Source organism: Dama dama, chromosome 20 (genome assembly GCF_033118175.1).
Source record: "Dama dama isolate Ldn47 chromosome 20, ASM3311817v1, whole genome shotgun sequence".
NCBI lineage: Eukaryota > Metazoa > Chordata > Mammalia > Artiodactyla > Cervidae > Dama > Dama dama.
The window spans coordinates 11,458,543-11,470,886 of NC_083700.1; the positions used below are offsets into that span (position 1 = coordinate 11,458,543).

A 12,344-nucleotide genomic window follows, 5' to 3' on the forward strand; every position below is an offset into this window, starting at 1 on the left:
AGAGGCAACAAATGAGTGGTGAGGGGTGCTCCTTGGACGCCGTAAAATTGGGCGACTGTTGTCATCCCAAGGATGGGGCCAGGAGGAAGTGGAAGTTTAACAGGTGCCTAATTACAAGTCCCGCTGGCCGCCCTGCGCCTCTCTCAGGATAGGGAAGAGCTTGGGGAAGGGCTGGGTGATGCCTGGGTAGGCCACTCTTTGTCACCCTGCTAATTAGGGCGCCTGGGACTCCTCCCCAAGGCGGGGACCAGGCCCCCTCCCTCCTGTAGAAATAACTCCGGCTGCTCCCCAGCAGGGCACTTGCTGCACCTTCCTGCCATCCCCGGGCAGCGTCTGGGCCCTCCGCTCCCCTTCCCTCCACCTGTCCCCACACACCCACAGCCGCCGGCCTGCAGCCACCGGCCACAGGGATCCCAGCCCAGGCGGAGGAAGCACCGAACCGAGAGACATGGGAGTCCGAGGAGCATTCCACCTTCTGCTCGTGTGCCTGAGCCCAGGTATGGGGCTGGGCAGGGGCGGGATGCCCAGCTGACGCCGGATGCACAGGAGAAAGGCAGTGAGGGGCGCACAGAGGAGCCTGGAAGGTGCGCTCGGATTCCCTGGCAGGGTGCTGCCCACCCTCGCCCTGCTGGGCTGGGGTGTGGATGTTGCCAAGGGGACCTCTCCCCAGGACAGCCCTGCACTTGAAGGCTTGGGGCATGTGTTCTTGGATGTCTCTTCGTTGTGTCCGTGAACCTGTGGGGCTCACACACGTTCGTACTTGCTGCAAATGGGAGCATAGGGCTCCCCGGGAGTTACTATGGGAACTGGGGGTGGGGGCTGAGGAGGAGCCTGGAAAGATCCCCTTTCCATTGGTCTGTGTGCTATTCCCAGTGGGAGGGCCTCTCTCCCACCCCACTGGCCTGGAGAGGGCAGAGCCTCAGGCTGGTGAATGAATGGGCTGCTTCCAGCAGGACTGGGCCCCTGCGCTGTGAGAGTGCCAGGGTAGCCCCCAGCCCCTCCAGGGTGAGCCTGGGGAGGGTGGGGAAGGTGACTCCCAGAGCCCTCTCCCTGGGACACGCCTGGAGGGCAGGGCTCCGGACTCGACATCGAGGCTGCCAGCCCAGGACGGGGCAAGTCCTAGCAGGAGCCCATCTGTGTGGGCATCGGTGGACATGGCTGAGATGCTCTCGGGGGTCAGGGTGCAGGCTGAGGGGGCACAGGGGAGGAGCTCAGGGAGGGGGGAGCATGGGAGTGACTGCCTTTCTGCAACACCTGCAACACCTTCTCTGTCTGGTGGGAGCTGGCCTGGCAGAGCTTACTGTGGAAGCTGTGCTGTGGGGACCTGGCACATCTCTCTGTGTCGTGTGTATACCTTTTGTGGGGGCCGCCGTTTCTCCCCTCCCTTCCCTTCTCCCCCCTCATCTGCAGAAGGAGGGTTCATGGCTCTGGAAGCAGCTTACAAATTCACAAAGGACTTATAAGCTGAGAGTAGACCCGGCTATTGAGGCATCTGCCCTCTTCCTTGGCAAGCCTGTCGTGATTTCCCTGCCCCTCCTCCGAGTCTCTGCACCCAACTCTCACTCCTTCACTCTGGTCTTCTTCCCTCCCCCCAGCTTCTCTCTCTGCTCACATTCCCTGGAGGTACTTCCTTAGCACCACAGCAAGAGGAGTGAAGGTGAGACACCAGGAATGACTTCCCCAGGAGAGCAAGAGGGTGCAGAAAGGCTGGGAGGAGGTTGAGAGAGATTTAGGGAGACTAAAAGGCTAGGGTGAGGCTCCCTGGCCTGGGACAAAGGCAGACACTCAGCCTAGGGCAGGGTGGAGACACTCTCTTTCAGCCCATCCCTCCCTCCCAAGCCCCCTGCCCAGAATACTTACCCTCCTGCCCGGCTGGCTCCCAGGGTGTGGAGAGTATTCTCTGGTGGGTTGCTTTCGACAGTCCTTCCCCAGGGTGGAGCCTCTGTACTCCACTGAGTTCTGGCTCATCTCTGGCTTGCCTTGTGCCAGCCCAGGACCTGGCAGGTGGTGTTAGGATCCTTATCTCGGGAGTGGGCTGGTGTTAGCATGGCCTGGGGCTAGGGAAGGCATCACCGAGTCCCGTTAAAGGCCCGGCAGCAGCAGCGAGTCTGCCTGCTCTGGGTTACCCTGGAGGCTTGAGCAGGGGTGGGGGGTGGGTTCAGGGCACGGCTGATGGCCCAGCTGGGATCCTGAGGGGCAGGTTCAGTGCTGCCTGCGGTGCTGCGGATGTTGAAAGGGCGCCTGCTGGCTCTCTAAGAACCAGACTAAGCTTCTGTAGCTTAGTCTTGAATGAATGTACATGCGGGATTGCCAGTGTATGCAGTGGGTGTATCTTCTGGATTAATATGTACCTGTGTTTGTGTGTAGTTGTGTGTCTGTGTGTCCGTGTGGATCTGACAGTGTCTGTGCGTATAGGAAGGTGGGACTCCATAGGTAGCTATCTGCATTTTGAAGGCGTGTAAGAGTGTGTCCATGTGTTGGTCTCTCTGGCTGTGACAGTGTGTGATCGTGTGTGTGTGGGATGCTCTCTAAGCATGCAGGTGGTCCTGGGAGAGAGCCAGAGAAGGGCAAGAGCAGGATGGGCAACCGAGATGCCAAAGGACTCGCTGATTCTTGCAGAGTGAGCCAGGCTGGCAAGGGGCCGAGGGCAAGGGGGAGGCCGGAGACGGAGGCAGCGTGCTGCCCGCTCAGCCAGGGTTGGGGCCCCTTGGGCACCGCTCCCCCCACACCCCAACATCGTGTTCCTCTGTAGGTCCAACCGGTTGGGGCTAGCACCTGCCTGGGGCTTCAGGGGAGGGAGGGAGAGACCAGTCCTGAGCTTCCAGATCCTGGCTCCTCACCCCAGGCTGACTCACTGAGGCTAGGGCTGGTAGAGTGGGAGGGGCCCCCAGTGGAGCGAGCCTGTGGGGGCGGCGGTACCTGAGCCACACAATCACGCAGGGGGCAGGACGCAGAGCATACAATGCCACATGCCTTCATGCAAGGCTCACCCGTCCTGTGCTACAGACGACTGCGGCCAAGGCCTCAGCACCACCGTTCACGGTCACACACAGGTGCAGCCAGGCTCCTGGTCACAGCTGCACATAGGCACCCACTATCACTCAGAGCACTTACACAGCCAGGCACACACTGTCACACAGGCACACAGCCACAGACATGAACTGGCATACACAGACACGCAGAGACTACCCATTCTTCTGCTCCTTGGGCCGGAAAGGGACTCCGGAGGTCATGGTGTCCATCCTCCTGCCTCTGGACATGACCACTTCACTTGGTCCAGACAGAAGTGGCCTTTAACCAGCCAGTCGCTTCCATCAGAGCATTTAACAGCTCGACGTGCTCCATGCCTCCACACACAAGCACACACACGCTCACAGACACAGGGACTGTCATGTAAATATAGAAGCAGACACTCTACCTAGTCATGTGCATAAATTTCCCTCCAGTACGCATAAGCAGCCACAAACACTCAGAAACACACAATGTACATATGTGGACATATCCACACATGCATATATAATCATGCATACATACAAGCATTCATATTTTATTTTAAAATTTTATTTTGTTACTTTTGACTGTGCTGGGTCTTCACTGCAGAACACGGGCTTTTTCGAGTTGTGGCGCATAGACTCGAGAGTGTGTTGGCTCAATAGTTGTGGTGAGTGGGCTCAGCTGCCTCACGGGGTGTAGGATCTCAGTTCCTCGACCAGAAATCGCACTCATATCCCCTGCATTGGAGGGCGAATTCTTAACCACTGAACCACCAGAGAAGTCCCATATACAAGCATTCTTAACAACTATATATATATACAATATACAAATAGAATAGTTGCAATTCTACACAATTACAGAATACAGACATGCTAACACAAGTCGGCACAGATATGCCGCGATCAAATCATGCACACTCTGAGAGCAGGCCTTGCTCCCTGAGGAACCCCCACTGAGGCCCGGGCCGCCACTGACAAGGCATGGTGGAGAGAAGGGGGCTGCAGCTGATCACCCAAGCCCTGGTCCCGCTCCCCTTACCCCGTCTGGCCTGCCTGTGTCCTAGCGCTGCTGTCTGCTGTACGGATCAATGGGGATGGCCAGGAGATCCTGTACCTGGCGGAAGGTGACAATGTGAGGCTGGGCTGCCCCTACATCCTGGACCCTGAGGACTACGGTCCTAATGGGCTGGACATCGAGTGGACGCAGGTCAATTCAGACCCCTCACATCGGGAGAATGTGGTAAGTGCTGGGCACATGATTCCCCTTACTCCACACTTCATAGTATTTACTTGTTGGGCAGCTAGCACACTGCAGGGCAAATAAGAAAACCAAGCCCTTGAACTTTCCCCAAGGCTTCTCAGAGAATGGGGCAATGGGGAGGAGCTGTGTAATTTCCAATCAAGCCAGTCAGTCAGGCCACCTCCTCCCACCCCTCCAAAAGGAAGATGGGCACTGTCCTGGCCTGACCTTATACTTCCAGCTCAGACAGTCTTTGAGTATCATCCAGCTTCTGCGTGTGCCTGTGGCTTTATTCATCTCATCCCATTTAATCCTCACGTGCCCCTGGGAGGTAGCTATTAGGCAGAGTGCCTGATTTCAAATGATCTCACACATTCTGTTAAAAGTCAGTGGATCAGGCATTATCATTCCTGTTTTTCATCCAAGAAAGCTGAGTCTCAGGTAAGTTTGGTGAATTGCCCAGACAGCCAATCTACAAGGGCTTCCTTGGCTCTGCCTGTCTCACCATCTCTGTTTTCTTCTCTTCACAGTTCCTTAGTTACCAGGACAAGAGGATCAACCATGGCAACCTCCCCCACCTGCAGCAGAGGGTCCGCTTTGCAGCCTCAGACCCCAGCCAGTACGACGCCTCGATCACCCTTTCGAACCTGCAAGTCTCCGACACAGCCACCTATGAGTGCCGGGTGAAGAAGACCACCACGGCCACCCGGAGGGTCATCATCACTGTCCAAGGTATGAGCAGACTCCTCTGGGATCCCCTTCCCCAGACTTCAGAATCAATGGTGGCTTGGCCATCCTGAGCCTGGCTCTGCCTCTTGGCTGGGCCCTGGCTCACAACTGCCCTCTCCCCTGTAGCACGGCCTGCGGTGCCCTTGTGCTGGTCTGAGGGCCACTTTACACATGGCAATGATGTCGTGCTGAAGTGCTTTGCCAATGGGGGCAGCCCACCTCTCACCTACAAGTGGGCCAAGATCAGCGGGCATACTCACCCCTACCGTGCCGGGTCCTACCATTCTCAACACAGCTTCCACTCTGAGCTCTCCTACCAGGAGTCCTTCCACAGCTCCATCAGTCAAGGTGAGGGGGCCTTGTAAGAGGGGAAGATGGGGACGCTGGGTCCTGCTGGGGCTTCCCTAGGTCCTCAGCAGCACCAACTGTGGGAGACTCCTCCTCTGAGCCTGTTCCAGAAGCTGCTATAGAGGGAGGAAGAGAAGGCAAAAGGGGAGAGTCAGTCGAAAGCAGTATGACTAATTTGGAAAGAGCATGGTTTCAGATAGAGCTGGGTTTGCATTCTGGCTGGACCATGACTGGCAGCAAGGCTCAGGCAAGTGGCTTGACCTCTGTGTGCCTTGGTTTCATTCTACAGTACATGAAAAGGGAAATAAGGGCTATCCTCCAAGGGCATGTGAGAATTAAATGGGATGAGGTGTGTAAAGCTGCCGGCACAGAGAGATGCTGACTGGTACTCACAATCAAAGACGATCAGAGCTGGAAGGAACCTTAGAATTCCTCTGGTCTAACCCGCTCCTCACAGTACAAATGAGGAGACTGAGGCTCAGGGAGGGGGCATACTTCCCTAAGGTCACAGAGTGAAATCATGGTCTCTTTCCTGTTGCTGGGAAAGGGGCCTTCGTTGGCTCTCTTTCAGCAGGGGAAGGTGACTCACCTGGACACAGCGGGGTGGACTTGTGTGTGTACACACACCCTCCTTCCATGAGCCATTCCGCAGTGGTCTAGGCTAGGGTGAAGCTCTCAAAGACCCGGCCCCTTGGCCTCACCACTGCCCTCTGATGCTCCTTCAGTTTCAGGCCTGAACAACGGTGACCTAGTGTTGAAGGACATCTCCTACAAGGATGATGGGCTGTATCAGTGCACAGTGGCCAACCACGTGGGCTACAGCGTGTGCGTGGTGGAGGTGAAGGTCTCAGGTGGGTGCAGGCAACGGCCCCTCGGCCGGGAGGTTTGGACGGGAGGAACCTGGGCTGTATTTTGGAGTCTCAGCAGGCTCAGCCTTATGGGTCGCATCAGTGCATATAGCTCTGCCAAGGTCACCCTGGGAGCCCTGGGAGAAACATGCAAATATGAGGAGTTAACTTGCCTCTCCCCATATATTCCTCACTGTGTGTCCAAGGGCCCTGAGACCCCCTGGGTCCCCTATTCTTTTCCACACAGAAGCCCTGTGCTTGCCACTCCGGGTTAGCCAAGCAACTGCCAGGCTGCAGAAAGCCTGACTAGTCTCCACTTTTCTCCCCAGACACCCGGCGCATAGGAATCATCATCGGCGCAGTGCTGGGCTCTTTGCTCGCGCTGGGCTGCCTCTTGGTGGGCATCTGGGGGCTCGTCTGCTGCTGCTGCGGGGGCGCCGGGGTCGGCGGCGGCTCCCGCGGTCCCTTCGGCTACGGCGGCGGGGTCGGCGGCGGGGTCGGCGGAGGGGCCTGCGGCGACTTGTCTAATGAGATCAGGTAAAACCTGATGCATGCTGCATGCTGCTGCGCGGCAGGGGACCGGCGCCCTGCTTCCTCTCACCCCTGCCTGCCACCAGCCGGCTGGGACCCCCACCCTCACCCTGCCTACCATCGCCAAGGAGTGCTGGGACCACAGCATGTCAACCGGCCCCTCATCGCATGGCTTTTCTCTTTCCCCTTCCCCTGCCAGTCTTCTCTTCTGCTCTCCTGCCCTCCATCTCCCTCGCGTCTTTGCACCTCTCTTGTCTTGTCTAGACTGTAAGCTCCTGGAGGGCAGGGCCTGTATTTATTTTTTCACTTTTCCCTTGTATCGCGCCGGTGAGAATTCTTGGACATGCTTACTTAAGAAGAGTTCATTAATATTAAGAATAGTGCTAATAACTTATATTAGGAACAAACTAGAAATAAAAACAGAACAAGCCTAGTAGTGCTAATGATTGCAATGCCCTGGGGATGGAGAGAAAGATGGAGAAGATTAAGAGAGGAGAGGCGAGAAGAGAAGGAGAGAGAAGGCAAGGTCAGGATTAAGGAAGGAAAGAAGGTCAGGGAAAGCAGCTCCTTCTGGATCTCCAAGGTTCCCTTTCTGTCAGAGCGGGTGGTTCTGTGAAAACCTCAGAAGGGGACAGGAGGGCGCCTAGAGGGGGCGGCCTGCCCTGCCGTGGGCTGTCCGGACACGTGTGGACCAGCCCCGTCCGGAGGAGGATGGGGACGGTGGCTCCGGGAGCGCTGCGGCGCCGCGGGTCCAGGAAGGGGCAGAGAGGAGAGCAGGTCGAGGCTGAGGCTGAGAGGCGAGGGGAGGCGGAGGGAGGCGCGGGAGACGAGAGACTGCCAAGAGCCCCCGGCTCTGCCCAGGCCGTGCCCACGCCGCGCCGCGGAGGAGCCCGCTCACCCGCCCGCCTGTTGTTTTCCACAGAGAGGACGCCGTGGCGCCCGGGTGCAAGGCCAGCGGGCGCGGCAGCCGCGTCACCCACCTCCTGGGGTACCCGACGCAGAACGTCAGCCGCTCCCTGCGCCGCAAGTACGCGCCTCCGCCCTGCGACGGCCCGGAGGGCGTGGCCCTGGCGCCCCGCCCCGCCCCCGCGGCCGCCGCCTGCGAAGCGGGCCCCTCCCCGGTCTACGTCCAGGTCAAGAGCGCCGAGCCCGCCAGCAGCGCCGCCGAGGGGCCGCTGCAGAGCAAGGACGGCCTCGTGGTGTGAGCGCGCGGCGCTGGGCTGCGCCCCGGCTGGGAGGGGGGCGCGGGGCTCTCTGCTCGCAGCTGGGGACGCGCTCGGGCCGGCGCCGACCTCGGCTGCTCCCGGCCGCGCGGCGGCTGGGGGCTGAGGACGTTTCCCTCGGGAACTGAGTCGAGCGGCTGAGCCTCCTCCTCTAAACGTGGGAGAGGGCGGGAGAAGGCAGAGAAAGGCCATCCGGGGCCTCTCCTCATCCTCGGAGCCCCAGGCTCGTGGAGAGGGAGAGAGGAGGAAGTGTCCGAGAGCGCACGTGGCCGGAGGCCGGTGTCCCCAGCCAAGGCAGAGAGCCCCGGGGGCTGGGTGGGTGGGGATCTGGACTGAATTGTGAGTGTGAGATCTGAGCTCCGAGGCGGCAGTGTTAGCACAATAAAGAAAATGTAAGATTCGAGACTGAGGTGGCTGTGGTTCCACGGAGGTTTGGGCATGGGGTCAGGGTGGTGGGCCGTGCTCAGGGGTAGGGGAGAGGTCGTTGCTTCCTGTTGTCCAGCATCATTTCCTCAACATTTCCCCCTTCCCCTCCTTGATCGGGAGCCAGAGCTGGAAGGGGCTGTCTATTCCTACCTTTCCCTAGGCAGATGGAGAAACAGACTCTTCAGGCTCGATTTTCAATCCAGAATCCCGCTTTTCTCTTTTATTCCAGAAATCAAAAGAGGAAACAAGGAACTGTCAGGCATGACCTCTCTGAGTACTCCCTGACCACTAGCAGCATCTTTCTTCCTTCTCTCACCTACCAAATCCTGACTCTCTGATCTCTCCCAGATGTATGCCATCCTTCTCAACTACTAGGAAAGGTTTCAGAGTCCTACTCTGGGGTAGAAAAACTAAATTCATCTAACCTAGCCCCCTTTTTAATGGAAAGGGGATTGACATTTATTGGGCACCCTCCGAATGCCAGCTGCTTTCTGATATTTCGTCTTATTTAATCCTGTGAGGTGTAGTATCCCATTATATAGATGAAGCAACTGAGGCTCAGAGGTATTCAGTATCTTAGCCAAGATCACAGGTAATAACAGGTTTTGGTCCAGGTGTGTTTGACTCTCAGACATCGTGCTCTTTCCCTGATATTTGAATTCCTTCTTCTACATTCCTGACAAAAGATATTCCAACCTCTTCTCGAATACCTGCAGTGGCACCTTCCAAATCAGTCCATTTGACCTCTGCCTGTCAGAGGTATCTTTCTCCTGTTGAACTCAAATTGGGTCCCCACATCGTTTTTATCCCTTGGCCCAAGTGCTACTCTTAGTGAGCCCTAAGCATCACAGTCTCAATTCAGCTGCCCCTAATGGACCAAGTGGCCGTACTCCATACTGGATGACTGCAGCAGGAACACAACTGAACCTGTGTCTGGCTTAGGGGTGGAGGCTCTTCTGAGGAGCATAGTACTTCAAGGTCACTCTGCTCTACCTGCTTTTGCCCAGTCGCCTGCCTCTTGAGAGCATAGCACTTCCTTTTCTTTCTTTCTTTTTTTTTTTCCTCTTTTTCTCTTAAGGAGAAGCTGGGCTCCTGAAGTTTTTCTGTTTCTACCCTGTGGCCATGTGAAGTGTGGGGAATGGATGGACCTCAGAGTTTGTTGATAGAGGAAGCCCTGAAACCTTGCTTTGTTGTATGTAACTAGGAAACCCTTCTTGTTGGCTTGGGTACTTGCAAAAGGGTGATGGCATCTCTGGTTCTGCCTTGATAGAGTTTGGGAAGAGAAAGGAGAGATGATACTTACCTGGCAGGGGAGACACCATGATCACGAAGGTGGTTTTCCCAGGGTAAGGCTTATCCATTGCACTCTGGATGTGCTGCCCCTGTGATTTACTCAAATGTGGGAAACTCGATTGCATAATTTGTGCTAGTGGGGCGACTGCATTCACACTTTCTCCTGAAGAAAAACAAAAGAAAGGAGAGATGATGGTGGAACAGAGGGAGCCAGGGAGAGATGTCTTAGAATGGGGGTGGGGGGTGGAGGGTGGGATTGGGGGGAGGTGGGGATTCTTGAGGATGGATGGGGACACAGTGGGAGGGAATAAGGGGACTAAGTGAGGGGAGCAGAGAACTGCAGGAATCATCCCTCCCTCATTCATTTGGAGACATTTAACAGCACCTATAGGATGATTTGTTCATAGCGAGAACTTCAGTAGGATGCTGGGCCTGGCACATGTTTGCCCTAAGGCTGGGGATTGAATAGGGTGACTTGGGGAGGGCTCTCCCAGTCTGAGACCCTCCAGCTCAGCTCCCTACAAGGAAGTGAGGTACAAGGCAGCTGGCTGTGCAGGTTGTGTTGAATGACATCATCTTCCCCATTCCAGGAACCAGGGAGCCATGCTCAGACTTAGCCTTCCTTTGAAGGGTGAGAACAACAAGGTGCTGGCAAGAAAAGCTCATTAAGAAGCAGTAAGAGATTTTAGAGAGACTTTGGAAACAACTTTCGGCAGGGTGACTCAACAGGGAAGCCCAGGAAGTTCCTAAATCCCTAAATAAATGATCACTGCACTCATCACCTCTGAGTGAGAAAGGATGGGAGTTTCTACTCTGAAGGTTTGGCTTCAGGGACACCTTGGGCTTTTTCATTTCTCCTGCTTGAAACCTTGTCAGTATTGGAGAACATTTATGGTGGTAAATGTTTATGAGTGGTTTTGGGAGCGAAGTTGAGCATGTAGGGGGCCAAAAGGCCCTAATGTGTATCATTTGCTATTGCCCTCATGTAAATTCTCCCACCATGGCTGACTTCAGGCTGTCGATGTGATGTCCTTGCAGTGGAGTCAGGAGAAATGTACACTATCACACCATCTCTGCAGAAGTAAATAACCTCAAGAATTAAGATAGTCATGAACTGCAGCAAACTAATTGGGAAAGGATGAATTTTGACTGCTTATCTCCTGTGTCTCAGTAGAATTCATTTAATTGTAAATTTTTATACTTTTATTTGTAATAGTGGTTGCATTTAACACCTGACTCGCAAAACTTAGGCAGACCGTGTCTGCAAGCAGGCAGAAGGCTGTGTACACAAATGTTGTTTCAAGCGAGGGAATCAAGTGCAGTCTCAAGTTTTCTCTTTTTTTCCGGAGACACACACAGCACCAAGTCAGTTGTCCTCATCCCACTTCCTAGTCCTGCCTTTTGGCATCCCAGCCTTGCCAAAACTGAATTCTAGTTTCTCTAGTCAATGAAAAATTATTCAGATAGTTTATATGTCCTTGGTAACCATCAACAACATAACTTACCATCCACATATCTTCCGTGACTGGCTCTCCTAGAACATCCAACCCTGAGAAATCTACTCACGGGACATCCTGAGTCCTTCCTGACTCAGTTGCCTCTCTGATCCTCTGATTCAGGTTTTAGGAAGTCATTCTCTAGTCATCCTCTCTTAAGTCCCCAAAACGTAACTGTGTGAAATCCCAGTGATTTTTCTTCTGTGCTTCTGGTAGAATAACTATGCTTGCTGCCCCATTGCATTTCAATTACTCAAGGCCCAGTCACACTGTGTGACTCTATGGAGGGATTAATTGTTTCCCCTGCTTCCCTGGAAGCAAAGGAGTTTGGAGAGCTAATTACTCAATCACAGCCTAGGCAGCATTCTTTGGGATGTTTAGTCCTGCCCCCTCTGCTTCCCAAGGGAGCCTCAGGTGAGGCTCTGGAATTCATGCTCTTCATCCATCCAGTCCACCTGCAGGACTCATTTCATTTATTCCTGCTGTGTGGAGACAAAATGGATTCCATTCAGTTTCCTGCAGTTATATTAGAAGAACACGCTGAAAGGGAAAGAGCGTTGAGAGACGTGAAACGGTGCAGGCGAGGAGATGGTGGTGGTTTTGGAGGATCTAGAAGAACATGGGCCGGATCACTGTGCCTGCCAGCAGGGAGCAGACAAAATAGCCTTCTGCCACCCATCTGCCACCTGTGGCCATTGCCCTCAGCAGCCTTCCTGGATTTATTTTACTTATTTTATTCCAGGTGTATTTTAGAAGGACAGCAGGATGGAACACTGTTAGGGAGGAGACCAAAGCCCTTGACAAAGGCAGGACACTTAGCAGAAGGGGATGAAGGTGAAACTGTTGAACTTATTTTTATAGCAACTGAGTGTGAGGTGATGGTGGACCCATATTGGCTAGCTTGGGGAGAAAAGAAAGAAAGGAAGGAGGAAAAAAACTTGTAGTAAATATTTATGATTTAGTCATGCCTATGTATGTGGTATTGGAGAAGACTCTTGAGAGTCCCTTGGACAGCAGGGAGATCAAACAAATCAATCCTTGTTTGAAGGAAATCTATCCTAAATATTCATTGCACAGACTGATGCTGAAGTTGAAACTCCAATACCTTGGCCACCTGATGTGAAGAGCTGACTTATTGGAAAACACTCTGATGTTGGGAAAGATCAAGGGCAGGAGGAGAAGAGGACAACAGAGGATAAGATGGTTGAATGGCATCA

The 12,344-nt window shown here is 54.6% G+C and overlaps 1 protein-coding gene and 1 non-coding gene across 2 annotated transcripts; both read left to right on the forward strand.

The window, feature by feature from the left end:
* Nucleotides 1-448: 448 nt before the first annotated feature.
* VSIG8 (V-set and immunoglobulin domain containing 8) lies at nt 449-7,894 on the forward strand. The gene is made up of 7 exons (XM_061168384.1): nt 449-497; nt 4,058-4,233; nt 4,764-4,965; nt 5,089-5,310; nt 6,042-6,161; nt 6,488-6,695; nt 7,612-7,894. Exons 1-7 carry the CDS (start codon nt 449-451, stop codon nt 7,892-7,894), a joined length of 1,260 nt encoding a protein of 419 aa, XP_061024367.1.
* Nucleotides 7,895-9,633: 1,739 nt separating this feature from the next.
* Nucleotides 9,634-9,797, forward strand: LOC133041893 (U1 spliceosomal RNA). Its single transcript, XR_009689441.1, has one exon. It is a non-coding gene; the product is annotated as a U1 spliceosomal RNA (small nuclear RNA).
* The last annotated feature ends 2,547 nt before the right edge of the window (nt 9,798-12,344 follow it).